The sequence below is a fragment of the Penicillium argentinense genome (genome assembly GCF_028826775.1).
Source record: "Penicillium argentinense strain IBT 30761 chromosome Unknown utg000009l_segment0_segment0, whole genome shotgun sequence".
Classification (NCBI taxonomy): domain Eukaryota; kingdom Fungi; phylum Ascomycota; class Eurotiomycetes; order Eurotiales; family Aspergillaceae; genus Penicillium; species Penicillium argentinense.
In genome coordinates this window covers 1,117,607-1,145,127 of record NW_026622668.1, presented here as the reverse complement: position 1 = coordinate 1,145,127, position 27,521 = coordinate 1,117,607, and the positions used below count along the sequence as shown (strand labels likewise).

General features: G+C 51.8%; 12 protein-coding genes across 12 annotated transcripts; 3 read left to right on the top strand and 9 right to left on the bottom strand.

Annotated features, from left to right (window-relative positions):
- Positions 1-194: 194 nt before the first annotated feature.
- Positions 195-1,904, bottom strand: N7532_008029 (putative MFS allantoate transporter; the record flags this gene model as incomplete). Its single annotated transcript, XM_056620521.1, has 3 exons — positions 195-1,228; positions 1,279-1,663; positions 1,725-1,904. The coding sequence occupies 3 exons, from the start codon at positions 1,902-1,904 to the stop codon at positions 195-197; spliced, it is 1,599 nt and encodes a 532-aa protein (XP_056471327.1).
- A 366-nt stretch (positions 1,905-2,270) lies between these two features.
- N7532_008028 (Amidase) lies at positions 2,271-4,307 on the top strand (the record flags this gene model as incomplete). Its single annotated transcript, XM_056620520.1, has 1 exon — positions 2,271-4,307. One exon carries the CDS (start codon positions 2,271-2,273, stop codon positions 4,305-4,307), a length of 2,037 nt encoding a protein of 678 aa, XP_056471326.1.
- A 70-nt stretch (positions 4,308-4,377) lies between these two features.
- N7532_008027 (Zn(II)2Cys6 transcription factor) lies at positions 4,378-6,319 on the bottom strand (the record flags this gene model as incomplete). Its single annotated transcript, XM_056620519.1, has 3 exons — positions 4,378-4,785; positions 4,840-5,247; positions 5,300-6,319. 3 exons carry the CDS (start codon positions 6,317-6,319, stop codon positions 4,378-4,380), a joined length of 1,836 nt encoding a protein of 611 aa, XP_056471325.1.
- Positions 6,320-6,514: 195 nt separating this feature from the next.
- N7532_008026 (putative DNA repair protein Dds20/Mei5) lies at positions 6,515-7,359 on the bottom strand (the record flags this gene model as incomplete). Its single annotated transcript, XM_056620518.1, has 2 exons — positions 6,515-6,604; positions 6,670-7,359. The coding sequence occupies 2 exons, from the start codon at positions 7,357-7,359 to the stop codon at positions 6,515-6,517; spliced, it is 780 nt and encodes a 259-aa protein (XP_056471324.1).
- Positions 7,360-7,550: 191 nt separating this feature from the next.
- On the bottom strand, positions 7,551-10,239 carry N7532_008025 (ubiquitin ligase complex subunit HRD3; the record flags this gene model as incomplete). The annotated part of the gene is made up of 4 exons (XM_056620517.1): positions 7,551-7,945; positions 8,009-9,935; positions 10,017-10,120; positions 10,203-10,239. The coding sequence occupies 4 exons, from the start codon at positions 10,237-10,239 to the stop codon at positions 7,551-7,553; spliced, it is 2,463 nt and encodes an 820-aa protein (XP_056471323.1).
- A 425-nt stretch (positions 10,240-10,664) lies between these two features.
- N7532_008024 (Zn(II)2Cys6 transcription factor domain-containing protein) lies at positions 10,665-12,348 on the bottom strand (the record flags this gene model as incomplete). The annotated part of the gene is made up of 2 exons (XM_056620516.1): positions 10,665-12,225; positions 12,278-12,348. The coding sequence occupies 2 exons, from the start codon at positions 12,346-12,348 to the stop codon at positions 10,665-10,667; spliced, it is 1,632 nt and encodes a 543-aa protein (XP_056471322.1).
- A 268-nt stretch (positions 12,349-12,616) lies between these two features.
- Positions 12,617-13,951, bottom strand: N7532_008023 (uncharacterized protein; the record flags this gene model as incomplete). The annotated part of the gene is made up of 1 exon (XM_056620515.1): positions 12,617-13,951. The coding sequence occupies one exon, from the start codon at positions 13,949-13,951 to the stop codon at positions 12,617-12,619; it is 1,335 nt and encodes a 444-aa protein (XP_056471321.1).
- A 368-nt stretch (positions 13,952-14,319) lies between these two features.
- Positions 14,320-15,353, bottom strand: N7532_008022 (uncharacterized protein; the record flags this gene model as incomplete). The annotated part of the gene is made up of 2 exons (XM_056620514.1): positions 14,320-15,249; positions 15,315-15,353. The coding sequence occupies 2 exons, from the start codon at positions 15,351-15,353 to the stop codon at positions 14,320-14,322; spliced, it is 969 nt and encodes a 322-aa protein (XP_056471320.1).
- Positions 15,354-17,443: 2,090 nt separating this feature from the next.
- Positions 17,444-19,071, bottom strand: N7532_008021 (uncharacterized protein; the record flags this gene model as incomplete). Its single annotated transcript, XM_056620513.1, has 4 exons — positions 17,444-17,582; positions 17,637-18,222; positions 18,275-18,747; positions 18,818-19,071. 4 exons carry the CDS (start codon positions 19,069-19,071, stop codon positions 17,444-17,446), a joined length of 1,452 nt encoding a protein of 483 aa, XP_056471319.1.
- A 376-nt stretch (positions 19,072-19,447) lies between these two features.
- Positions 19,448-21,695, bottom strand: N7532_008020 (Kelch motif domain protein; the record flags this gene model as incomplete). The annotated part of the gene is made up of 3 exons (XM_056620512.1): positions 19,448-21,285; positions 21,348-21,434; positions 21,509-21,695. The coding sequence occupies 3 exons, from the start codon at positions 21,693-21,695 to the stop codon at positions 19,448-19,450; spliced, it is 2,112 nt and encodes a 703-aa protein (XP_056471318.1).
- Positions 21,696-22,279: 584 nt separating this feature from the next.
- N7532_008019 (WD40 repeat domain-containing protein) lies at positions 22,280-24,169 on the top strand (the record flags this gene model as incomplete). The annotated part of the gene is made up of 1 exon (XM_056620511.1): positions 22,280-24,169. The coding sequence occupies one exon, from the start codon at positions 22,280-22,282 to the stop codon at positions 24,167-24,169; it is 1,890 nt and encodes a 629-aa protein (XP_056471317.1).
- Positions 24,170-24,874: 705 nt separating this feature from the next.
- Positions 24,875-26,449, top strand: N7532_008018 (transcription initiation factor IIA large subunit; the record flags this gene model as incomplete). The annotated part of the gene is made up of 4 exons (XM_056620510.1): positions 24,875-24,892; positions 25,004-25,213; positions 25,362-26,347; positions 26,410-26,449. 4 exons carry the CDS (start codon positions 24,875-24,877, stop codon positions 26,447-26,449), a joined length of 1,254 nt encoding a protein of 417 aa, XP_056471316.1.
- Between the last annotated feature and the right edge of the window lie 1,072 nt (positions 26,450-27,521).

Here is a 27,521-nt window from a genome sequence, read left to right as displayed (position 1 = left end):
TAGCCTCTGGATGCATAGAATGGGAAGCTATATTAATATACACACAAGAACTGTAAATACTTGGAAGTGGTACAAGAACCACTTCGAATGAATCTCCTAGAAAAATTTACAAAGGCTCGAAAAGGGTATGATCTACCTAAGAACAGTCGAACGAGCGCCAATTGGTAAATTGTGGTCAAGCGTCCTGTCTCAGTTCAAAGTGCGTATCGAAAATGTTTAGACTCCATGTCTGTCATGTCCTTGAAGCCATCCAAAATGGCCTTGGAGCTGATTTCTTCTCTAGTCCCATCCACAGCTTCAACTTGTCCGTCTCTACGTGCGTTCTCCCACCTCATGACAACGTATGCTAGAATGGAAAGCACAATAATCCCTGCGTAGCAGACTAATAATCCGGTGAGTGCAGAATAATATCGCGGGGCTTCGCGGGCGAAAAAGATGTTGGCACCGGCAACATTCCCAGCCGCGTACATTGTGAACCATATTCCATTTGCGAAAGCTCTCTTCGTGTGGCCTGCCACGTTAGTGGATAGAAGGTTCCAGGAAACAATGACCGGGGCCCCGATGATATACTGGAGCCAAGTGCAGCCGACAAGGGTCCAGCGGTGGTCAAGACTGGTAAACCGAATACCCAGCAGGCCACCAAAAGGAACAAGACTGACAACGGCGAGAACAATGCAGCGTGAGTTGGGGACATATGTCGCCACAATTCCACAAATCGGAACTATAGCGGCTTCGAAAGCTCCGGTAGGTAGCTGAAGAAGAGTTGCGTAGATTCCACTGAATCCGAACCCTTTAATCAAGGAGGAGGCAAAGTTCGACACGCCGCCGTTGATCACACCGCACGCGATGCCAATGCACGCACAGCAGAGAACCTTCACGTCGTAGACATTTTCGATCGCTTGGCTCAGTTTGATTTTGCGTGTTTTCACACCGATCATGTTCTCTGCCACCCGGCGGACAGCAACGACCCGTTGACGATGCGTCAAAAACCGCGCGGAGCTGGGGGAATCCGGCATGACTGCCAGAAACACACCACCACAGACGAAGTTGAGTAGACCGATCGTCAGGAAGATCAGCTGCCAGCTATGGAGGTTTGTGTTGTGAGAGTGACCGAGACCGAATCCCAAGAGAGCCCCGACCATAGTTGCCATTCCGTTGGCACTCAGCCAGATCGCCATCCGCAAGGGCTGTTCAGAACGCTTGTAGAACATGGACGTAATAACCATCACTAGAAAAATTAGCCTTGCTGTCACGTTCATTCGAGACCATGACACTCACTGCAAGGACTGACCCCTGCTTCTGCCATACCAAGAAGAAATCGAAGAACTAAAATTCCCGCGTAGTTCTTTGCTCCGATATGGGCAACTACAAGGACACTCCAAGTCAAAAGCATGCCGCCCATGTACTTGGCGACAGGTAGCTTCTGGATCAAGAGGTTGGCAGGAATGGCCCAGAAGAGATATCCAAAATTGAAGATGGCTGCCACCCAGGAGTATCTCTGACCCTCGAGTCCGAGGTCTGGAATCAGCGTATAGGCTGATGCATAGTTGAGAGACAGCTTGTCTATATGGAATGCCGAGTGTGAGCTGCAGCCAGGCCGTGTGAATAAAAGGGAGACATGGGGTACCATACCTAGGAACTGGATCACGTATGTGACATAGAGCTGGAGTAGAAGACCGGCGGTCAGAAAATCACTCGTACAGATGAAGGTGGTATCGACAGACAATTGGCATAATCCTCCAGTCGAGGATACGGAGCACCTTGGCCCCCTCTTGCTCCAGTTCTTCGGCGGACAACTGCTCGGCCTCCACATATAGATTGGCGCCGATATCGTGGACTTCTCCGAGTGCGAAATCCTTCTCCACAGTGGATGGATCCACTTTGGCCTTCTTCAGCTCCATCATGACGACCAGGTGGGCTTCTTAGGGTTGGCGTGTAGATGCTGGGATGTCTCCTCCCCTGCACCAACTGCCCGGCTTAAATACCTCGATCGAACACTGAGCCGTTATCACTCGCCAAGCAGATAACTTGTCTTCTCCTCATCTCGATGCTGGCTTATCCCTCCTCAGCGATAGGCGGACTGCTGGCGGCTGCTGGTCGGTTGGTGGTGGAGAAGAGCGGACAATACTCCGCCGCCTCCGCTTTCCATTTATCAATTCCGGCAATCGTGAGGACTTGCTTCTTTGAAGTGATCTCTCTCATCGATGTGCAATCTATAAATCACGGCCGCGTTCCCCACATTTTACTCAAGTCAAATGCAGAATCACAACATGACCTCACCACGGCCCGATCTAGACTTCAGCCTGCTCGATGCGAGCATTCTAGAGCTCCAAAATGCACTCTCCTCCGGAGTACTCACTAGCGTGGACTTAACCGCGCGGTATCTACGACGAATCAGTGTCTATGATGCCAATGGACTGAAGCTCAGCGCCGTCCCCATTCTCAATCCAGCAGTCTTGGACGAGGCAGCAGCCTCAGATGCCAGACGAGCCCAAGGACTTCCGCAACGACCGCTAGAAGGAATTCCGTTCCTAGTAAAAGACAACATCAAAGTGAAAGGAATGGTCATCGCAAATGGGTCACCTGCATTTGAGAAGCTCATTGCCAACGAAGACGCGGCATGCGTGCAGATTCTCCGCAATGCAGGCGCAGTCCTCATCGGCCGAACAAACATGCCTGCGATGGCGTACGGAGGAATGCAACGCGGAGTTTGGGGACGCGCAGAGAGCCCCTATAACGGCGATTATCTGGCAGCGGCCTATGCTTCGGGCTCGTCGAATGGTTCTGCAGTTGCGACAAGTGCGAACTTGTGTGCATTCTCCCTGGGGACAGAGACTGTTTCCTCTGGCCGATCGCCCGCCTCGAACAATGCCATTGTCGCATATACGCCATCGAAGGGGTTGCTTCCTCTACGTGGCGTCTTTCCTCTTTATCCGACCTGCGATGTCTTAGTGCCACATACGAGAACGGTGGCTGATCTCTTCCACGTCCTGGACGTTTTGGCCGTCTCGGATCCGACCCCAACTGGCGACTTTTACAACGAACAATCAGTTGTCTCCATTCCGTCAATATCTTCTCTTCGACCACAATCATTCTCAACGTTAGGAGATGTATCGTCACTCAAAGGAAAGCGCATTGGAGTACCGTCGATGTACATCGGAGGCGATGACGCCTCGGTTCTTCCACTCAGCAAAGTCAACACCCGCCCTTCTATCATCAAATTGTGGAAGAAAGCACGCCAAGTGCTGGAAGCATGTGGAGCTGAGGTGGTCGAGACTGATTTCCCCTTGGTGACAAAATACGAGTCGAACGCATCGTCAGGCCAACTCGTTACTGTCTCGAATCTCCCAGAGGGATGGGCTGCCAAGGAGCGATGTGAGGTGGTGTCGCATGCATGGGATGAGTTCGTCGCTTCAAACGGACAGGAAGATCTCCTGTCTCTAACTCGTGTGGACCCTGCCACAATCTTCCCTCTTGCACCCGGTTCACTTCTCGGTACGCCTGAGGCAGCAAATAAACCTCGCTGGGGTGAGATCGTTGAGTACCCACGTACCAAGCCTGCTTCGATTTTGGAGATCCCTGGGATGAAGCAAGCAATCAAAGCACTCGAGGACGCTCGGAAGGAAACCTTCGAACAGTGGATGGACAAATTCGGCTTGGATGCGGTGGTATTCCCAGCCAACGGTGATATCGGTGCTGCGAACGCCGATGTCGATAAAGATGCGTCTAATTTTGCCTGGAGCAATGGGGTGAAGTATTCAAATGGCAATCGGCCAATTCGTCACCTCGGTGTGCCAACCATTTCTGTGCCCATGGGAATCATGGAGGATACAAAGATGCCAGTGAATCTCACGTTTGCTGGGAAAGCATACGAAGACAACAGCCTTTTAGGCTATGGCTACGCTTTCGAGGCTGCTACGAAGGCTCGCATCAAGCCGTCTCTTACCCCGGCTCTTGACACAGATCATATTTCCAGTGGCACTAAGTCTCAGACGTCTCTGACTCAAAACCGAATGGAGCTGAATGTGAAGTCCAAGTCAAAAGATATCAGGGACTCAAAGGTCCTCGTTCAGGTTACGGGGACTACAAGCCTTCCAGTGAGACATATTTCTTGCTATGTGAATGGAGATCCTTGTGATATTAGTACTATTGAAGGTGGCAAATGGTCACTTGCCACTTCATACCCAGCGTCTGAACGAGACGATCAGTGGAAGCCCTGGGCGAGCCCAGCATTGAAGCAAACAATTGTGACTGTGGTGGCATACTCTGATGACGGGTGTACAGATGGCAAGCTGATCCTGCTGTGATTTAGACAGAAATGTATAAGATGTCACTTGAAATCATTTCATTCTCTCATGTATAGGTATCTTTAATATATTACAAGTCGTATGCCATCCCAGTTTCGTAGTCGTCTGGGACCTCCTCATATTGGACGAAGCCTCCATACATGACATCTTCAATCATACCCAGGATTGCGCGGTGGAGATGCTTATTCTTAAGCTGTTGTAAGTGTGATTCGGCCTCTTCCAGGGCAAGAGTCTGATCTCCTGTGGATTGACCAGTATGCCATAGAATCTTGTGATGCAAGAACTCGAAAACCTTCGAATATGGTATCGCATCTTCCCATCGGTCTGCAAAGCCCTTCAGGTTTTTAGTGCATGCTTCGATGGCTTCTGGTGAGTCGTATGTCCGGCATCTTTGGCGCAGACTAGGACTGTCCAGGATAGGCCGCGTCGCCCAGATTAAATAAAGGAGCATAACTCCGGCCCGGAACTGGAAGACAAGCTATCAAATGTCAGAATGGAGAAAACGCCTAGAATGGTTGAGGGTAGTACTTACCGCAGACCAAGTGAAGCACATCACGTGTCCTTCTTCCTGGAATTGGCGGAATTTGAGACACACTTCGACAATGGCAGAGAAAATCTCATCGGTTCCTTCCTGATCAAGGAAATTGCGTTTTTCTTCCATCAAGATCAAGATGCTATAATCGTACAATTTTGTCATCCAGTTGGGATGGCAATAACCGCAAGAGACCTTATCAGTTCCATAGCGAGGGATGTCCTGCCTCCAAAGATCCAAAGCCAGTTTGAGAGAAGAACAAAAAGCGTCTTTTTCTTCAGAGAACTGCCATCGAGAGCTTTCTAGTGACCTCCTGATATTTGTTTGAATCTTTCGAAGTCGGAACAGATGGCTTATGGCGGGGTGTGTTTGGGTCGGCGGTTGGACCGAGTCTCCAAGCTCGAATAACTAATAAATGTGTTAGCAAATTGCAGAATAGGACTGTGGGCGTGTTACGAACATCATCATCAACGGCTTGGTATGCCGCAGATACGGGTCGGTCCCACCCAGAGGCCACAATCTCATTGAGCATATAACAAGTGATGAACATGTTCTCTAATGAAGCCTCGCCGGAGGAGTCGATAGCTCCATCCTCTTGATTGGCCCGCATATACTTTCGCATTTCGGTCACTGCAGTGATACAGAATGGCATTATCGAAGAGACACTCGTGGAAATCTCCTCTGAGGATGGACAATGCAAGGCATAGACAATGAGAAGCAGAGATGCCTGAATTTGCAGGACCATTGATGTATGACCCACGACGTGCGGATAGTAGTTCATTGCAGATGCGTAGAGTTCCTTTGAGCGAGTCAGGTGCGCAGGGTCTCGGTGCATGGTGCTGCAGAGCAATGCACCAATGGCATATACCATTCGCAAAAAGAAGTACCTCCACTCTTCTCGATCTTGTAATGTTCCCTCCTTGTGCCAGGTTTTCCAGGTGGTCTCGTTGAGGAAGGGCCATTCGCGGTGGGCAATCGAGAAATAGATATTTGTGTAGAGCCCCGTGAGCCACGGAGTATCGTCTCCGAGAATTGGGTACGCCGAATCCTTGTTGAGACGGAAAAAGTCGAGATTGTCGTAGTTTAGATTGGAGAAAAGATTGGCGAAGTCTGCAGAAGGGAGAGGTGATTGACAAGGTAAGTCTGCTTCAAATAGTACCAAGGCTCCATCTCCAACGGCACCTGTCGTATAGTCTTCCATTTCTGCCTGGGGATTTGTCTGGACACTTGCATCGCGCAACTCGACGTGAGCGCCCGCGGTGCGTGGCGAATCTTCCAACTCCGCCACCCGTCTTTCGAGTTCCTTCAGGTACGCGACCGGGACGGTGATGCTATCCCCGGACCTGCGAGACCTTGCCGGAAGACACTCGGCACTTTTACGGCGACATTCGCCACAGGTGGGCTTTGCATGGTCGCATTTCCGCTTCAAGCGGAAGCAGCGAGCGCAGGCAATCTCTCTCTGCTTGAATGGGCGCGACATGAGAAGTGCAAAGGGAAGAATGCGGGGGCGGAGCGGAGAACGATTGATAGTTGATATTGATAAGAAGGTTCTCGGGTAGGCGGCTACAATTGTAATTGGATACCATCGAAAGCAGATAACCCCCGGCACATCGCCTCGCAGACATCCCCGACTCCGGCACGTCCTCATTCTCCCGCATGTCTCGCCCAATCCTCACTATCGAATCCACTTTCCGGTCGAAGTATCGAGGCCGATCATCTTCGGGCTGATATTGAGCATCTTCAGCATACACTCCATCGTGAACTCCTGACGCGAAAAAGTGTTAGCGTAGGCCTATAATGGCTTAATTGAAGACATTCCCCCTGTCGTACCTCTTCTTCTCCCTCGTTTTCCTCGATTACATTGTCTTTGCCACCCGAATAGCCCGGCTGGTCACCTTCTTCATTCTCGTCTTCGCGATTGTGATTCTCGTTCTCGAAATCCCATCGGGACGTGTCTAGCCTGCTGCGCGCCCTCCAAGCTGCCAGACCACCCATAGCCTTGACTCGCTCCTGGGCCCCTGTAAAGACCTCGTCGGCTGCATCCTGACTGACGAGTCGCCACTTGAGGATTAAGGCTTCCAGCTCGGCATCCTTGGTCGAGGATTCGATCCGATGAGCCTGGCTTGCATTGTCGAGTTCCGTACGTAATGAGGCCAGTCGCGACTGCAGCCTCCGCTGCTGCTTTTGCAAGTTGAATATCTCCGTGTCGCCCTGAGGGGATTGTGCCGGTGTCGAGAGTCCGGTGCGTCGAGGAGTAGACTTGCGTAGATGGCCAACAAAAGAAGCATCCGGGGAAGATGCACCTGCAATTGAATCTGCACGGAATACCAGGCGCGTCGGAACGGGACCCGCACTCTCCTCGTCATTGAGGGGGTCAGCTGCCTCTGGCGTTCGAGGAGTGGGCTGAGGCAAGTCCTGGTCGACGGCCAACGGCTTGCGAAACGGGGACTTGAAGGGTTTCGAAAGCGCGGAAGCTAAGTCGAGGCGACGACGTTTAACGGGAGGGCGATCACTGCTCATTGTGATGGAGAAAATGAAATACGAGGCACGAGGCTGCAAGTTGAATAAACGGGACAAGGGAAGAAGGGAAGGATGGATGGAGATGGAGAGCGGTGGAGGCCTGAACCTTGAGGCCGTCAATTAAACGTGTCCGATGCCGTAAGGAAAGTAAAACTATCTACAGCCGAAAAATGGCATAAAATACAGAATCGTCAATGTCCGACGCCTCCGGCCACCCATTGTGGGAATTCCGGATCGCCAGGGCGTGGGAAGAAACCGCGGTCGTTGGCATTCCCATTGTTCGCGTTCTCATTACCTGGGTTCGCAGCGTTCTGGTTTTGTCGGTTGCGTTGCTGCTGCTGTCGGATATAGACTAGCACCAGAAGAGTCGCCGCCAATCCAACAATCAGAAGGCCTTCAAGCATTCCCTCATCGATATCGAATTCAAGGTCATCGTAGTACCCGTCTTCATGCTCCCCATCCAGGCCGCGCGATCCGATGAAGTCATCATCGTCCTCCCGACCCTCGTATAGTGCATCGTAATACTGTGCTTCGTTCTCAATAAAGGCCGCAACCCACTCTCTAAAGGTCCGACGTGGCCTAACATCTATCGGGAAAGGATAAATGTCAGTAACCGACCCTCAACAATTAGTATACCGGGTTTGCTTACCTTCGTCATCACGGATGGGGTTGATATCACCGTTTGTGATGCGATTCCAGTAACCCCGAACTCTCAATTTCAACAAACTCAGCTTGACGGGAAGATACGCCTCGCTGTTGGTTTCAAGTGCGAGATCGTAGTATCGCTTAGCCATGTGGAAGTCCTGTTGTACAGCAACTCCATTCTCGTGCATCCAACCCAGGTCCCAGTATGCCTGTGCGCTGCGATGGGCCTCGGCGGCATTGTGGTAGCATGCCGAGGCCTTTTCGGGGTCGGCCACAGTGCCCATACCGGCCAAGTAATAGTCACCCATCTTGATGAGAGAATCAATGTTTGCTTGTTTGGACGATCTGGTCCAATAGATCAATGCCAGCTCTGGATTGTGTAGCAAAGGGGATCGAGCCTTCTTCGTCCACGGCAGAAAGGCATCAAGGGAGAACAAGGAGCGCTGCTCATCCAGAAGGTATGCCACATTGGCTTGCGCATATTCGTACCCCTGCTCTGCAGCTAGTAACGCGGGAACGAGAGCGGCCTCATGGTCACCCGTTTCGTATGCTGTATTTGACTCTTCAAAAGCCGAGTGAATGACCTCGGCCTTCTCTGCGACGAGTTTATAATAAGCTGCAGCTACACCACAGTGCGGCTGTCGGCCGACACCGAAGTGAGCCATTTCCGCAAGGTAATAGTATGCTTCCATCCATCCCCAGCGAGCCGCAAGCTCGAAGTACCGAGTGGCCGTGGCTACATCTCCTTGGTCCAAGAACAGGGCACCAAGCCTTGTCTCTGCTGCTGGAAAGTCCTGATCGGCGGCTTCTTTGAAGTACAAAGACGCTTTGTACGCATCTTGGGGGACTCCGTAACCATGGAGATACATCAAACCCATCTGGTGTTGGCAAAGGGCATCTCCGTTATCCACTCCGCGCCGGAACCAGGTGAGCGCAGTACCATAGTTCTGCTCAACACCCTCGCCTCGAAGATAAATGAGGCCGATATATCCTGCCGTCTTGGCAGCCAGCTTGTCAAGTCCGGCCGGGGGATTGGGGCTGATAGACCCATCCTTGGCCCAGTATTTCTTCGCAACAATCTTGAAGTACTTCATCGCGCGTTTGAAGTTACGAGGAAGATCACGGGCTCCCTCGTAGTTCATCTTTCCTAGTGTGAAAGTTGCTTTCAGCTCGCCCTTGCGGGACATGAGATCGAGATATTCCAAAAGATCCTCGATGCTGGCTTCGGCCGTGGAGTGGGCACTGTCGCGCGCATTGAATCCAGAGCTCGAGAAACTGGCGCCTTCTCCGTAGACACCACCATCCTTTTCTGCCCAGCGATAAGAGTCTCTTGTCATGGCGTGGCCGCCGGGGGGTCCTGACCGATAGTAGCTGATCGCCTTGTCGGCCACCTTCTTGTAATAACGGATCGCTTCGTTGCAGTTCTTGGGTGTACCGATCCCTGTGTGGTAGCGATACGCCAGAGTCATTTCGGATCGTGTGTTTCCTCCTTCGGCCGCGAATTCGTGGTACATCAAAGCTTTCGCCTGGTCGCGTTCGACCGCGTTGCCAATGCCTGTCGCATACATGAATCCAACCATGGACTGAGCAGTACTGTTCCCGTTCAGCCATGCTAGATTATTGTACCATTGGAATGCCTCACTGAAATTGCGCGGGTGGGTGAAGTTGCCGTGGAAGTTCATTTCCGCCAGGAGAAACATCGCGTCCGGATCCTCATCAAGTTCCGCAGCAGCCTTGAGCTCATCCACTGCACGAGCAACATTCGGTCTGATTTTGTGATCAACCTTGTCGGAGGCAGGCCCATTCAGGAAGAGCAATCGAAATGCTTCGCGGCCGTAGTGTAGGGTGTAGCCGATCAGGCCGTTCGGTTGGTTAACGTGTAGGGCTGCCGGTTTCTCGGCTCGTAGGATATCCCAAGCATGTTGAACTAACTCTGCGATCGAAAAGCGTTAGACGCGCTGATGCTATGAAACCCCTCGCGCGACAGGACTGGATTGAAACTCACGACTGACCGGCCGGGGCTTTCGCTCCGGGGGTGTGAATGCAAACTGTTGATTGTCGGCGTTTCCTAGAGCGGCGGCCGATAGGCCATCATTGCCGGGGGCCGGGGTTGACCCTACTGCGCATGTGGATAATAGCACTGGGAAGAGGAGTCAGCGAGCTGTCGGGGTTCCGGAGTTGGAGCCTGGGAGGCATACGTAGGGCCGGCAGAAAGCAAGGGAACGGCGTCCTCATGATGCCTGCGATATGTGAAAGGAGATCAGGAGTGAGAATCGCATCGCGACTCGTGAAAGGGTGCGAGTCGGAGAAGGTCAGCGAGCATCAGTGATGTAGTTTCAACGGGCCACTTGGCTAAACGGAGCTTCATTTTGCCGAGGGCGAATCACCGCTCCGAATGTATACCTCCTTGGCACAACGAATTGTGAGCTTACCCTAGCATCTTTGTTCTCGTTCTTTTTTTAAATTCTACACGGGCTTAAGTGGGATGGGCTTCAATATTATTTTTATGTGAGAATGAAGTCAGTCGACGGAGACCTACTACCTGAACTGCTAGTACACGGTACTAGTAGGAGACTCGACACCAGCATGCGATGGCGATGTCGAAAAAGAAGCAAGCTGAAGCCATTTTACAGCACCCAAGTCATGTGTAAGGCAGACAATCAATTTATTATCGGCACAGCATGGCTGATTTTCTTCCACGTGTTGCTGTTGCCATCAAAGCAATTTCTCCAATACACCAAAAAGACTTGCCCCGGTCCGCAATTGTATCCAGCAATGTCCTCTTCAGCAACGCCCGGAGGCAGACCATTCTCAGGCCTGAATATTCCATACTTACATATACGAGCTTCTTCAGGAATCGTAGCCATATGTGAGCCGGTGTGCCTTCCCAGCGCTAGGCTATAGCTCTCTTCAATCTTCATCAAGCTCTCGGCCAGTTGGGCGACAGGCGTGCACTTGAAGAACCCTTGCATTGGTGGCGCCTGTCGCAACAACTTCAGGGCCTTCCTTCTAAGTAATGGATCGCGGCATTTGAGTCCTGTGAGAAAGAGCGGAATACCGACACCCATTTCGAAGGTGAAAGGCGGCTGGGCACTAGTTGGCCCAGCCGTGGCAGCAAGGGCTAACACGGCCTGCTCGACAATCGTCCTGAATCTCTCGATATGGTAGTCGTATACAAGTTCCCTTTGGGTTAGACACTCAGAGACGTAGATAAATGAGGCTGCATAGTATGTCAAAAGCACAGGCTCAGCGTTAAGGGGCACTGAGGATCCAGGGTAGACTCCATGGCACATGTTGATGTATGCCCGATGCCAACAAGTGAGCTTGTTCAAAAGAGACTGTTGTCGGTATATCATATCTTTGCTCGCAGCAGAGTCGCCTCCAACCGCCGTGAGGTGTTCTTGTGCTTCCCGCTCGAGCAGTTGAGCTTCGGTGGAGAGAACCGTGATGGATAACCGTGCCGCGTCGACGGATTGGAATGCGCTGAGTTCCTCTATCTCCGCGGGCCTGTAAAGCCCATTCGCTTGAACGCCCGATATTGTGAGAGAAATTGCGCCCAGTCGCAAAAACAGAGGGATAATGGTCTCCTCTAGGAGAGCAGCTTTACTAGCGGAAACTCGCCCATGACCAACTTGAGCGCGCAAGTCAAAGACCAGGCTCACGCCTTGTCGGTAGAGCTGGAGGGCTTCTTCCACCCGTCCCTGCATAGTCTCTATACAGATGAAGAGAATACAGCTGATGAGCGCAATGTAAGGGTCGGCGCCTCTCCTGTCGAACTGAGATTGGATACTCGAAATTGATCGTGAGTACCAAACCAAAGCCTCCTGTTGGACTTGAGTGAGGGACCTTGGTTGTTGACGTTGATTTCTCAAGTAGGTGAAATCTAGGCATTGGTCTGGATATTCAAAAAGAGCACTGATTGCGATCATTGCATCCCACACCGCAGGCTCACTTCGGCAGATTTGTGGAACGACGGTCGTCCAGAAGTCAATACTCATGCCACTAGCAAGCTGTGTTGACGCATACTGAAAATAATATTCAAATGCTCGGCGTTCTCGGCGGCCTGAATTTGGCGATAGTGACAGCATGTCGCTGGGAATCAGAGCCGACGGGGTAAAGGGACCCGTAGATGGTGTCTCGTCTTCATAGTCGCATTTTCGTCCAGTAGTGGAGCAGCGAAGACAACTAGGCTTTTCCTCGCCACATTTCACTTTCCGAATTCTGCCAGCGGTTAGCAGGGGGTGCGTAAAGACATCTGGAGAGGAAAGCGTACTTGCAGGTTTTGCAGCCGGTGCGAGATTTGGGAGCCCCAATACGGCGACTGGTGGGGATTTCAGTACCCATGCCTAGATCGAATCATATCCTCAATCCATCAGTATGGGCCCATTGGGTTATCGAGGGTGAGACGAACCTAGAGACGAGGCTGAACATGAAATTCGAACTGGCGGGGAACTGAGCGCGCATGCCTTGGTGCCTGAGGCGACAACAGATGAGGTCTGCGAGAGCCGAGGATACAGCTTGACTTATTGAAACTCTTACTACTTTGAAACGAGGAAACTGCGAAATAATAAGGTAGGGTTTAATCCGTTTGATAATCCGATAATCCTAGGAGCTACTGTGAGCGACTAAAAATAGCTGGGTTAGGACTGGATTCCTTCTCGATATCTATATGTTTGTTCTCCAGCACTTCCCCATTCATGAATCTTGACCATATATCCTTGAGATGCGACCCAACTCGATACAGATCTTGTTGAGTATCTTTTCCATTCAGCATCGGTGCTGATTTCCAGGTTTCCCACTTTCCAAGCACAAATGGAATGTCAATGCAGTGGCAAGCCCCAAGCGAGCTTGCTTGGGCCGACCACCCAAACGAATAAGTAGTTGATAAGCCTCCCGCATCAATTACCTGCTGCGAAAAGCATTGTGATGGCCACTTGAAGTAGCTTTGGGTGATGTACCATGTGCCCAGGGCCTCCAGAAATGGACCTAGGACAGGGAGCCCGAGCACATTCGATGGTCCCATCATACTAGCAAAAGGGCGACCATCATGAGCAGTCCATCCGATTAGGATCGGGATGTTCTTGGCTGCTTTCGCGACTTTCTTATCAAAATCTTCTTCTGCTGGCAATGGTTCAAATCCAAGGTTTGGAGCAAATAGCATAACTTGGTTCTGGACCGGGTCCAACAACAGGTTCTTTTGCAAAGTGAGCAATTCATCGACAGTCATTCCTCTAGGGTCTTTGGTCATAATTTCCTCTGCCTTTCTGGAGAGTAGGTGTCCTGTAGGTGTTCGCTCAACCAGCTCCCTTAGCGGTGGACTAAGTAAAATCGCGCGATGGAACAAGCCTGTCGTCTTTTCGGCAACCATCAGACAGATAATTGAATCAGCGCCTGCCGACTGGCCGACCATAGTCACATTCTGGGAGTTTCCACCAAAACATGATATGTGGTGTTGTATCCATTGAAGAGCAGCGCGCTGGTCGAGGAGTCCAAGATTGGCAGGAGCAATTCCTTCCAGTCGGAGATACCCGAACACACCGAGTCGGTAGGTGATATTGACGCAAACAATTCCTCTCTTGGCGAGATCGACGGGCTGGTAACAGTCTAGATCACCCCCACCGGAAATATAGGCCCCGCCATGTAACCAGACCATGACGGGAGCATCGTGGACATCTTTGGGTGCAGTGATGGAGAGGTGCAGGCAGGACTCATCTAACCGATGGCCCTTGGTCAAGGGGCCCATCACCGACTCCAATCGTGATGGAAGCTGGGGGCATATTGAGGCGGGCTCTGTGCAATCAAGGGTTTCATTCCAGACATCGGGAGGCTGAGGGGGTTCGAATCGTTGGGCTTTTGCGTAGGGAATCCCGCGTGCATGAACCAGACCATCGACAGTCAATGCCTCAACGGGCCCCGAGGACAACTCAATGATGGCTGTAGCCTTCATATCGGGCGAGGATTTCAATTCCGTTGCGTTCAAAGGAGATTCGAACTTTTCTCGTCTCCTTTATTCTCCACAAGTGTCGGATCATCCGATGGAGCTCGGATTTGGGGGTGGCTGGGGACGGCACGATCCGAGTGGAGGCGCGGTGGGGAAATGCAATTGAGGATCGACGCTCTAGCCGGAGGATATACTACATTACACTAGTGTACAATCAGGATGGACTGTGAACAGCTGATATGGTTAGATCCATCACTAATTATGTATTTCTGCATATGACATTAAATGAGTCGTATTGACACATGTTAATCAGCCTTTTGAGGTACTTGATCCGCAACTTGAGGCTAAATCACATCCTGGCAGAATAGCTCATATTACATATCCGCAAAAGGATTCCATCCACTTTCAACCATTGCCACTGTCCTTTTTGTGGCCTCATCGAGATCCTCCTTGGGCAGTGCGAGAGCTTCATTGGCCGATTTCGTGGCAGCAAAGTCGCTGGTGGGATTGGAGGCCAAAAACACACCTCCATACAATTTCTTGGCAAACCCAGTGAAATTTCCCTGGGAAAGGTCATTGGTGCCATCTGCAATGCGCTTCTCCACAGGCTCATAGGTGATCTCCCAGTCGGAGTCGGTGGTGCCTAGCACACGGTGAAGGCTGTCCAGCATGTCCCGTTGTGAGACACGGAAGCTACAGATCGGACAATCTTCGTTCTTATAATCGGCCAGCGACGGAGAGCTGCCCGACTCGGGAAGACTAACGAGTGCTGCCAGAGCGCGTCCACATTGATCCCATGAGCTGACAGTGATAGTGCGCTTGCCATCATCGAAGAAGGTGACTTTGCGATCCTTGATTGTAAAGCCGAACCACTGTTCGCCGATAGCCAGGCTCCATTCATACCAGAATCCACACGACAACTTAATGTATGACGAAACCCCATTTTTGGTGTCATTGACACGGTCCACAACCAACCTCGAATAAGATCCTTCCTCCCCCACATCGCCGGGGGCGAGTGGGTAGCCGTAGGCATTAGGCATGATATAGGACACACCGGCCTTGCCTGCAGCAGCACAAATTCGGCTATGAAGGTCGTCCGGGGCTCGAACTCCGAGAGTGATAGCAACAAATTGCTGTCCCTTTAAGGCCTTGATGATGGAAGCCTCGTCGTCATAGTTCACCTTCTCGACGTGGACACCGTCGGGGACTTTGCCCTTGCTATCTTCGCGAGTCAGAGCTGTGACGGTATGCTTGCCACCATCGACGAGGGCCTTGGCGAAGGCTCCTCCAATGCGCCCGGTGGCCTGGAGAATATCAGTCAACATTCCATTCAGAGATGCAGGCATCGCGGCCTTGGAAAGAAACTTACGCCAACAATTGCGACTTTCTGGATCGGCTGAGAAGACATTGAGAGAGTGTTCAGGGAAGAGTCCATGCGATTTTGCTTAGAGACACTATTGAATGCATATCAAGTGTTTCCTTTATATATCTCTTGCTGGTCGGCCTCGACGGAGTCAATGACGGAGAACGGTCTTAAGCCTCGGACTTAACAACGCGCTAATCGCGATGCCATTTGGGGTCCACCCAGCGCGCTAACCGCCGCACGTATTCCAATGCCTAGCATTCGATCAAAGCTAGTTCCACGCCTGACTGGAGTGCGATTGTCCTAAACCATAAAAGTAATTGAACAAAAGCCTCCTCAGTGCCTTTGACGGTCCGTCGGCGATCCTTCGGGTCCGCTGCAAAAACTCCGAGTCCGAGAGTCCGAGTTGGGGGCCTCGGAGATAAGTACTCGTAATGTTCATGCAATGCACCAGTGACCGTCGCAAAAATGACAGAAAAACGTAGTGATTCTTTGACCTCTTCCGTAAGCTTGAGGGTGATCTCATAGACGCTACCCAAAAGGAGCATTCGGTCGGAGGACGAGCTTCTACTAAGAAGAAAGGATAGCGGAACGTGAACAAAGGCCAATTAGTCTATTATTGTTGCTGATTGGGCATTAAAGAAGCCTGGGATATTGTCAAAGGAAGCATTGATTGAACAGTTTCAATATATGAAACATGTCAAACTAGCCGTGCTCAATGCCTTTGTTGCTAGTCATACTCTGTCCCAGCAACATGATCTATATATACCTCGAGCCTAGTTGGGCTTAGGTCTCAATATTCATTCACTTCGGCCAATCTGAGCCATCACCTACCTGAGGTAAAGCTTCATCGTTCAGGTGGGATTCAACGTTCAAACAAATAACAGGTACCTGGCTAACTACAATTGAGACAGTGACCTCATCATGAGTACTCGCTGTTATGTTAACGTCCACTTGCCCGAGGAGGTCCTTCAGTTCAGCGACAAACTTTTACTCGAGAGAATCCGGATATGCGTTCTTCGCTTCCGATACTTTTGTACTCTCTCCTGGAGCCCTGAGAATGTTTACGAGCCTTACTCCCTATCGGTCTTAGTCTACAACCCACTCTACTTAGAGTCTTTAGAGGACCACTCTGATTTAGTTTTCGATAGGGCCTTTGACAAAGTCGAGCAGTGGATTCGTGAGCTCTCCCGCAAAGGACTTCCCTTTTCTCGAGAAGGGAATTTTCATAACGAGGAGGCATACCTCCACGGTCCTAAGGCCCCTATTATAAAGACACTTGTTCATCAAAGAAGAGTATTCGAACCAGCACAAACAGTTGATGGGATTGACCCTTGGGCTGGATTAATCTTCCTCGATGTTCAGTGGCTTTTTTGGACCATTTGTTCCCTCTTCTTGCTTAGTATTTTCACTCTTGTTTACTACGCATACAAGATTGTTTCCCCTTACGTTGCTCCATTAGTATACTTGGTGTGTCACTACGATGGATTGTAGCCGAATTGTGACTGACTCTACCAAGAGAGTCATTGGGAAGCTTGAGTAAGCCAGAATACAGGTAAATGCTGGGTCGTACACTTTCATGAAGGCACTCAGTGACTACAATATCAGATTCAATGGAGGTGAGAGTAGGAAAGACTTGTGGCAACATGAAATGATCATACACAGGACGAAATATCTTGCAGCACTAACAGACAGGTAAAATTAGGATGAAAATGATAGCTCCAGGATACTAAAACGAGCCAAAATCTAGACAGATCAAAATACTAGTGAGTTCAAGTGTATGAAAAATCGTAGTGTTGTGACAACAACACCCCATATTTTAACACTTGGAGATGGTGTTTAGATACAGGTTACCAGTATCCTTTCAGGAATTTTTCAGGAATCTACTGAATAGCGTGCTGAACTTTCATTCATTGTCTCCTACCCTACTGTAGTATTCAGCCATCATATATACACGTTACATATCGCATAACTTTGAACATATTGTAAGCACGATAATATCGAATTCAAAATATCAGATCATCAGTCTATAATTTCGTAGAATTCCTTTGTCGAGACTCGGTGTCAACATTTTCATTCCATATTTGATCCCACCAGCACAGAAAGATCATGAACCAAAGCACAGCTGAGTCAAATCAGGCTTTCTCGATATACTGATGAAAGATTTGACCAATGCTCTTAGCACTCTTCTTTGGAATACGCTTCTGGTCATTCTCGTAGTCAACATAGGTCACGCCAAAGCGAGTCTCGTAGCCCTCCGCCCATTCGAAGTTACTGCAGTCACGAGTCAGCATTTGGCCTGCAAAAAGGCATGGAAGGGATATATACTCCATCAGACTCCAGGCCATGTAAGCCCGTACATTCACACCGTCCAGGGTATATGCGTCTGCCATAGCACCGATATAGTCACGGAAATATTGCACGCGGAATTCATCGTCCAGCAACTCCTCCAGGGGCATGTCGTTCTCGCCCAGCACACTGGTCCCATTCTCAGTGACGTAGATCTTGGGGTATCCATACCGTTCACTCAACCACTTAAGGAGTTTCCGGAATCCAATCGCACAAGGGCGTAGCCAGGGCGACTGCGTAATTGGTCCGATGCTTTTACCGTTTTTGTCTTCAAGGAGCAGTTCCAAGTTACCCGCGATATCGTGGAGCTCTGGCTCGCCCGTTTTCGCCCGAATGTAGTTCGCACAGTAGTGGTTCATTCCGTAGAAGTCGTTGCTGCCTTTCACCAAGGCAATGTCCTCCTCGGTCCAACTGGGCAATCGGTCTCCCAACTGCTTGATCATGCTATCGGGGTACTTGCCGTGATAAATGGGGTCGGCGAACCAGGAAATGGCAAATTCGATCTTGCGATCGCAAGCTTCAATATCGGCCGAGTTCTCGGGGTCCCAGGGCTCGGCCCAATCGCCTGTTTCCTTGTCAATTCTGGCCCAGCTAAAGAAAGGAGTGTGCGGCACAACCATTCAATGTGATGCCAATCTCGCCTCCATCTCGTGGCTTGAATTCATCTCGATAGATCTTGACGGCTTTGCCGTGAGCCACGAGAATACTGTGTCCCACGATCCACGGCTCCGTTGAACCATCTCCGACAGGGCTCTTCAATCGGTCGCTTGTATGGCCTGGAGCGAAAGAGCCAAGATTATATCCCAGCACACTGCTGCACCAGGGCTCATTAAAGGTGATCCAGTGCTTGACTTTGGATCCGAACGCTGTGAATACAAGTCGGGCATAGCGTGCGAAGTCAGCAACAAATTCTTCTTTGTTCAAAAACCCGCCATATCGCTTGTTGAGTTCGTCCGGAAGATCCCAGTGGAAAAGAGTCACCATTGGAGTGATTCCTGCCGCATGAAGATCATCAACAAATTTCAGATAGAACTGTAGACCTTTCTCATTGATGGGGTCATTGCGACCTCCAAGAGGGATGATTCGAGACCTATTCATTCTATCAATATAAGAAGGATTCAACGTTAGGATGTCAATTTTATAGAAGCTTAGGTACGAACCATGAAATCGAAAACCGATAGGCTTTGGCACCGCAGGTTTTCAACAAGGCGATATCCTCGTGGGTTCGATGATACGAGTCGCACGCAATCTCGCCCGACCCGCCACCCGCAATCTTGCCAGGAATCTTGCAAAAGCTATCCCAAATCGACGGACCACGACCATCCTCGTTGGTAGCGCCTTCGATCTGGTAGGCGGCCGTCGCAAATCCCCAGACAAAGTCGGACGGCAGAGTAGAATGAACAATTGATCCCATTTTGATTGCGGGAAACGCCAAAACAGCAACGTGCAAGATAGGCGATCAGCTAGTAGGGCTGCTCCCAGCGTATCGTCGTTTATATATCGATGGGACCATCTGGCAAGGTAATGAGGATGCTGGAGAACTTCCCTAATTGTGCTAGGAAACAACTCCGGGAGACCGGAGGAGAGGCCGCTCCCAGAGCGTCGGGCTGTGGAGCCGCACCGCGGCGTCTGAGTGGCTTGGAGGATTCCACGGGCTGGCCGGCCCGTTCACCGCAGGTCTACAAGTGCTTGATGCAGATAGATTCACTAGAAACAATGCTAATACATATTTAACCCTTGCCAAGCCCCAAACTCCGGAAGACTATGCGTGTCCGATTCGTTTCATGGTTTCATGATATCTCCATTCCATCGTCATCGCCATCCATCTCGGACAGCTCGTCGGCTGTAGACCCCAACCGCAGTCGTGAACCCTTCGAGTCGCGATCGCACTGGGGGTCTCCGCTGAACGTGCTCACCATTTCGAGCTCTGGCCCTGCAATGATACGACCCTCCGTGTCGACCACTTCGCACAGCTCGATCAGACTGTGATGGCTGAGCGACTTGAACCCGTCTGTCCGCACCACGCGACCCCAGTGTGTCAGGCAGAACTGTGCGGCTCGGCGCATCAGCCAATGCTCGTTGGTCCGCCCAGCACGCTCCCAGACAATCGCAGCATTTTCCACGTCAATTTCGCGACTCAGCCGATTCACGCAGAGCAGGCGCAACTTGGGCATGTCGTAAAGATTGGCCATGACCAGCATGCCCGCCACGTCGATCACCGTCGAGCAGTACTCCGGATGGCCCGCGATACTGTCCGTGTACAGGTAGTACAGAAATGCACGGACAACCGAGTACGGTTCGGGAATATGCATGCGTTTCGTATGGTATTCCGCCATCTGTGCCGAGTAGAGACGCTTGAAATGGGGCCAACGGAGTTGCAAAATGATTTTGTGGACATGGATGGGCGCCGAAGTAGACGAATTAGGCTCCACAAAAGTTGGCCTGGAGTCAGTGGGCGAGCCAGACGGTGTTTCGCCGGGGTCATTTGATATTAAAAAGTCGTGATCGTCACGGATCGCGGTGATGACAAAGTCAGCACCACTGCCCGACTCGGGAGTCTGATCGAACACGGCAGAGAGGTCAGACCCCAGTCCAGAAACAGGCGACTGTCCGGGTCGATCAGCTGGCCAAGGGGCATCTTGTTCGGGTGCTTCCGCCGAGAGCTCGTTGCCCAGCAGGCCGTACTTCTCCAGGTCGATTGAAAGCACTTCGCCCATGTGATTCTCGTCGCTTCCTCCTGGTGCATTCGCTATATCGAGGCTGCATCCCAAAAGCCATGCCTTAGTTCCCGCCTCATTGACCGTGCAATAATGCCACCTGTATCCAGGCCGGAAGATCTCTTGGCCGTCAGCGAGCCGCTGCCAGCGCAAGGAATTGAGTTCTAGGGCGGACAAGTTACAGTCATGCGACCGCACAGTCTCCGATGGAGTGATCAAGTCCAATAATACCCCCGACGCAAAGGATTGGAAATGGGTACCAGAAAACAAAGCGGGCACGTGCGGACCTGAATGGAATCGTAGACAGGAAATGGCGCCTGGGGCGAGTGGCTTACGGCGACCAAAACTGCGGACTTGTACACTGGCGGAATTGGCGGCGTAGATCCCCGACCGCGGAGACATTTGCTGAGAAGGACTAGAGATGGAGTCTGGAAGATGAGCCAGAGTGATCCGTGTATCCGGGGTGTCCACGGTACCTTGGGAAGAAGTGATGCCGGCCAGCGATGGGGAGCCTTTGAGGTCGAGCCACCAGATGTCGGTTGTTCGCTCCATATTGGGACCCAATCCACCGAAAATCCAGAGACGATTACCCCAGACCCAGGCCGTATGATCGAATCGGGCAGTGAAGCTCCATGTACGTGACCAAGTCCAGGTTTGTAGATCCAGGTAGGTGAGGTCGTCCAAAATCACGTTGTTCTCCCCGGTGACTCCGCCAACAATAAAGAGCTTGTCATCATGTATAACCGCAGCATGGCGTGCCCTCCCACGAGGGGCCGTTCCATGAATTTCGGGCATTGTCCAGGTGAAAGTTTGTAAATCGAGGATGACGATGTCTGATAGATAGTCGCGGTGTTCATTTTCGCCGCCGAATACAATCAGCTTGTCGCCTTGGTACAGGGTAGCGGTGTGTCCTAAGGGTGGAGAGTTTGTAAGTGAAGTGAGCTCAGGCAGTTTATGAGAGAGACCACTTTACCCATGCGCACGCCAGGAATATCTCCATAGTTATCGACCAATTCCCATCGCAAAGTATTGAGGTCCAATCGGAGCACATGGTTGTAGACTAGTTTTCTCAATTAGCACAGGCAGTGGTGGAGAGGCGAGCGGCAGAATTCCCTGCCTGGGCGAGTAACAAACCTTCGTCTGTATACTGGTCGAAGCCACCGAAGGCATATATGTGATCGTTATTGCAGTACGTCACCGAGGCATTGACCAGACATGCGGGGACATGACCCTGCGCTTTCTTCACACTGGGGCGGTAGTCGGCAGCCGAACGGCCTCCAGCGGGACTGGCCGGCAGCAGGTATGCGTCTTGCTGCTGCATCGAAAAAGCAGGAGAGCGAACTCTGCCAGGGGTGGTCGGATTGGAGGCTCTCGAAGATCCAGCCCAAGATGACGGAAGTCGTGCGGGTGGGTCAAGGTGGAACGGGGTGAGGTGGGGGGCGTCGTCGGGTTCGCCATCAGGCGGTGTCCGTGAGAAGAGGCACGAGTCGCCTCAAGTGAAGCAAGTGAATTGTTCGACTTTACGCTCAGGGTTATCCGGCCACATTGTGCCGCTTGCGCGAAATCTCGTCTTTTGTGAGGCAACTGGAAGAGCCACTACCGGAGGCGATCGACGCCCAAAGGGGAAGCCACCGGCATGTCATGTGCATCAAGCGCTAGTGCCCGATCAGGAATGGCGCACCCGTACCTGAGGTAACGGTTGCCGGGGCGAGCGTGCTCCATACTCAGACGGGCATTCTATTTATTCGCCATACTTCCTGCCATCCTTTTTTCCTCTCCATCTACCATCTTCCCTAAAACCCTCTCGCATCAGTTCCTCATAGCACTACTGCATTGATAACTTGGTGGCTGGTTCCACCTTATTTGCTTAATCCCTCCGCGAACAGAACCACGACCAGTCTCATCATGGCGACTGCTCAGGTGTCGACTCCTAAGAAGAGTCACCATGGGCTTTTCTCTTCGAGAACTGCAGGGTGCCGCATGCCCCTGACTCCGTCGCCTCACACTCGTGCCACCGCTGCAACTCCCCAGGCTTCCGATCAGTCGTCACCGTTCACTCCATCCCGTCCCGCCGATGCTGGGAGCGACAAGTCTAAGTCGGTCTACGGAGGCAACCTGTCTTCATACTTCTCTAAGCCGTCGGGTCCCAAGCCTGCGGTTCCCAAGCAGCCTGTCTCCAAGACATCACGAACTCACCGCGACTCCCCCAAGTCCAACATCGCTCGTCGATCCCGCAAGTCCCCCAAGCATCTGGAGCTTGGCGTGTCTGACTGGTCCTTGACTGGTACCGGTCCCTCATCTCAGACTCCCTCCAAAGAACGCACGCGCCGAGAGGTACCCACTCGCTCCCGCGCCGGAAAGACAACTGTTCGAATTCCCCATAACGCTGGAGACCGTTTTATTCCAAATCGGGCTGCCAGTGAGGGCCTTGCAACAAGCGGTGCGGCCAAGCCTGAGGAGGGCCAGCGTCCCAAGACCAGCGGCAACGAAGGATCTTCCGTTTTGGCCTCCGCTGCCAGCGCCTTCGACATTAACGGACGTGGATCCGAAGAGGACCTTACGGCTGCTCTTGAGAACATGGGCTTGGAGGACAACGAGCCATCCAACTACACCCGACCCGCCCCGGACGCCGTCGCATACGAGTCCTCTCTGGCAAACGCCTGTGGAGTGAACCTGAACACCCGTATTCTTGCCTTTAAGCCGCCGCCTCCTGAGTCGTCGAAGCCCATTGACCTCCGTGCTCAGTACAACCGCCCTCTTCGCCCTGCAAAGTCACAGTCTGCCCAATTCCGTCGCCGAGTTCAGACAGCCCCCGAGCGAGTCCTTGATGCTCCCGGTCTTCTGGATGACTACTATCTCAACTTGCTGGACTGGAGCTCTGGCAACCAGGTGGCCATCGGTCTGGAGCGTAATGTCTACGTTTGGTCGGCTGATACCGGCTCGGTCAGCTGCCTTCTGGAGACTGCCCCGGACACCTATGTTAGCAGTGTCAAATGGAGCGGCGATGGCGCCTACGTTGGCGTCGGTCTCGGCACTGGTGAGATACAGATCTGGGATGTCGAGGAGGGTTCGAAGCTTCGCAGCATGTACGGCCATGACTCTCGCGTGGGCGTTATGGGCTGGTCCAAGCACACCCTGTCTTCCGGTGCCCGCAGTGGTCTTGTTTTCAACCATGATGTCCGCGTTGCCCAACACAAGGTTGCCGAGCTGGTGTCTCATACCTCAGAGGTTTGCGGCCTTGAATGGCGTTCCGACGGCGCGCAGCTTGCTACCGGCGGCAACGACAACCTGGTTAACATCTGGGACGCTCGCTCTCTCAGCGCTCCCAAGTTTACCAAGACCAACCATCGTGCCGCCGTCAAGGCTCTCAGCTGGTGCCCCTGGCAATTGAACCTGCTGGCCACTGGCGGTGGCTCTTACGATCGTCACATCCATTTCTGGAACACCACCACCGGTGCTCGCACCAACAGCATCGACACTGGATCCCAAGTCACCAGCCTTCGATGGAGCAACCACTATCGCGAGATCGTCAGTTCCAGCGGCTTCCCCGACAACTCTCTCAGCATCTGGAGTTACCCAACCCTGGTGCGCAACGTTGAGATCCCTGCTCACGAAACTCGCGTCCTGCACAGCAGCCTCAGCCCGGACGGCCAGATGCTGGCTACCGCCGCGGCTGACGAGAGTTTGAAGTTCTGGAAGGTGTTCGAGCGCAAGCCCGGCAGCAGTGCTTCCGCTTCCCGTGAAGGCGGCGTCGGAAGCAAAGCCCAGCTGACCAAGTCGATGACTATCCGTTAAATTCAATCATTCGAAGACTCCCCTACTAACCTTTGGCTGTGTTGCGTGCTTTCCGAGCTCTATACCCCCGGTTCATGGTGATCTCTTGCATTGATGGGCTGGGACATGCATTTTGTTTTTCTCAGAAGGGTTTCATTTTAATTGGCGTAATTGGCGATTCTGGTGTTATGATTTATTGCCTTAAACCTCTTCGTGTACAAAATGCCAATTTTTACTCTCGTCATGAACAAATCGTCTCCAAATTGCTCGTAGTCTCTTCACCGTGGAGTTGCCTGGGTGAATCTAGACACCCCTTCCAACTTTTGGGCGGGCGGCTCTTTGATGACTCAGCACCCGGAACTGGAGGCATTTCGACCGCGGAGGATCGACTTTCACCTTTCTTTAACCCATCGGCCGAGCTCGCTTTCACCCTCACCTCTCACTTCCGTATCCCCGCCAATATCGTCTGGAAATCACTTCCAGCCCTCTTTCACCAGAATTTTCGCAACGAACAGGTTCACCCTACGCTATCGCGTGACTCCCGGAGGCGTGTTCGACCAGCGCTCCAACGGCCTCCCCCGTTGCGACGGAAGGCAACAACCACCCTCTGGTCGAGTAACCGATATCGCAGTACCAGCTCTCTTCAGCGCCCGTCTCATACCCGTTACCTTTCCAAAAATTAACCCCATCTGATCTGCGCCACCCCTATTCTCGCATCCCGCCGACATGTCCAACCAACAAGTGGTAAGTGCGAACCTGCGACAACATGATCTACATGGTCTCAGACCTGTCGCAGACTATTTATCCTTCCAGCTATTCTTGTTGTTCGATGGCTGATCTCTGTCTTCTTCACAGGGTACGGTGTTCGAGAAGGTGATCCAGGAAGTCTGCGACTCCTCTCAGGTCGACTTTGAAGAAAGTGGTGTAGACCAAAAGACGCTCCTTGATCTGCGCGAGGTAAATTATCTCCCCTTTGTTGTTCCTTCGGTGTATCTGGATGGTCTTGGTCGTCGTGGCCCAGAGTGGGCGGCCAAAAGCGGGGAGCCCCGAAGTGTGCGGGAGGCGGTGCTTATGGGGGAACACCGGCTTTTGAGGCTCCCTTTATACGTGGCCGCCGCTACCCGCTTCGGGGCTTAGGCCGCCAAGCCATCTTCTGTCCACCATCTTACTGTCTCTTTTTCCACGCCATCTTTGCTGACCCTTAATCTCACAGACCTGGCAGCAAAAGCTTTCCTCTGTTAACGTCGCCCATTTCCCCTGGGATCCCGCTCCTCAGCCCACTCCTCAAGCTCCTGTCCTCCCTCCTCAGGCTACTGTTCCGTCTAACGCCCCACGACCCCCTCCTCAACAACATGTGCAACAACAACATGTGCCTACCCCTGTCTCTCTTCCGCAGGCGCCTCCTGCCTCAGCCCCCATTCCTCAAGCCGCAGCAGCAATGGCTGGTCCTCGCATCAAGACCGAGCCTGGAACCAACGGACAAGGAGCAACGCCCAATTTGACCAACCCGATGGCTCCGAATGTACCTCCTCTTCACTCCGCCTCCGCACGAGAGCGGGCCATGAACAATGTCCTTCACAAGTACGGACCTGCTGCGGCTCAAACTGTGAGTCAGCTTCAGCAGCCTGGACAGACCTATCAACAGCAGATGCACGCTTCCAATGGCCAGATGCCGCAGATCAAGCAGGAGCCTGGATATCCACCCATGGGCCCTGGTCAAACTGATGGTGCCGATGACTCCCTGTCCGACTGGAAAACAGAAGTAGCCCGTCGCAGACAAGCTGCCCAAAATGGTGAAGGAGACCGGACTCTTAAGGCGCATCTCAAACAGCAGATGCTTGATCTCGAAGCCGGTGGTCTCCTTCAGCCCTCCACCGGATATTCGACCTCGATCATGAGTCGTGCAGCTCTCACCAACTCTTTTGGCCAAGATGACGTAGATGATCCGTCTTCGTCTGCCCCGAGAATGCCTGGCCAGACCGACGGCACTGATGACCTTAAGGTGGAGCCTAAGGAAGAAGCAGACGAAGACGCTATCAACTCCGACTTGGACGATCCCGACGACCTGGTTGCCGAAGATCACGACGCCGATGAAATGGAAGGTCAGGTCATGCTTTGCACCTATGATAAGGTCCAGCGAGTCAAGAACAAGTGGAAGTGCACTTTGAAGGACGGCATCTTGACTACTGGTGGCAAAGAGTCAGATATCCCTCTCCCATGACTCATTTTGGCCGAGCTCTTAACTAACGTGATATCTTTAGATACGTCTTCCACAAAGGCCAAGGAGAATTCGAGTGGTGATCGAAGCGATAGCCATCTGACTCATGTCTCACGTCCAAATCCGTTTTTTCACGACTTTTCTTGGCTGTAATATTTACAAGGCTTTTGCTCTTCTCCATTGAGTACTTAGGTACCAATAAAATCCAAGTGAGAGCCCTCGAATTTCTTCTTCCTTTTTCAGACGGTAGGTACCCAGCGTTACATTTTGATCCTTTCACGATTCTCTCCTCGCTCCCCTTTGCCCCAAAACAATATCAACCATTGGCGATACATTTCACGCCTTTCAATCTCGCGGCTCGAGCTCCAGATAGCTCATGACATTTTTTTTTACAAGTGATGACGGACGTCTTTCACGGCTTTCAATTTACGATGCCCCTGCTTATGAGAATGGCAAACCCAGCTAGGTCACCCAATATCGAATGCAATCTGCCCGTAAGACTTCTAAGGTCAGACGTAGAGGTCCAAATTACATTGCAGCGTACGGAAGGTTATAGCGGCCAATGCTCACTTTCCAATTTCAAGAGGGCATGATGCCTGAAATTTAGAAGCTTATACCTCAAGCTGATCCCCCTGCATAACAGCCATCAAAGCAGTCGCCCCAAAGAGTCTTCTGAACGATCTGAGCAGTCACCTACCTGCCTGATAATATTGCCTCTCTTAAACTTGTGCGGGCGATGAAGCTTCAACAAGCGTTCTGAATATGAAGGCTTTTCGTAGTTCTAGTAGCTTTTCGTATGTCGGTTGGATGAGCCATGAATCGAAAACATGACCTGGCATCAACATGGGCAAAAAGAAAAGGAGTGAGCTTTGGCCTTTATAACCCGCCGTACGAGTGTCTTAAAGTTGATAATGTAAAATATGAGAGAAGGTAGCAATCAAATAAAGAAGATAAAAAGTCAAAAGTGTATAAACCGTATCTACAAGATCCGACGCCAGAGAACCGCACTTTTGTAGCTTCACTTTCACGCCTTGTCCGAGCCACAGCCCATCGAAGTCACAGAGAAGATAGGGAATGACCAGGTCCTTGAAAGAGTGTGTTGAAAGTCCTTTTGATCAATCATTGCCACGGACCATGCGTGGAATTCCGAATCCT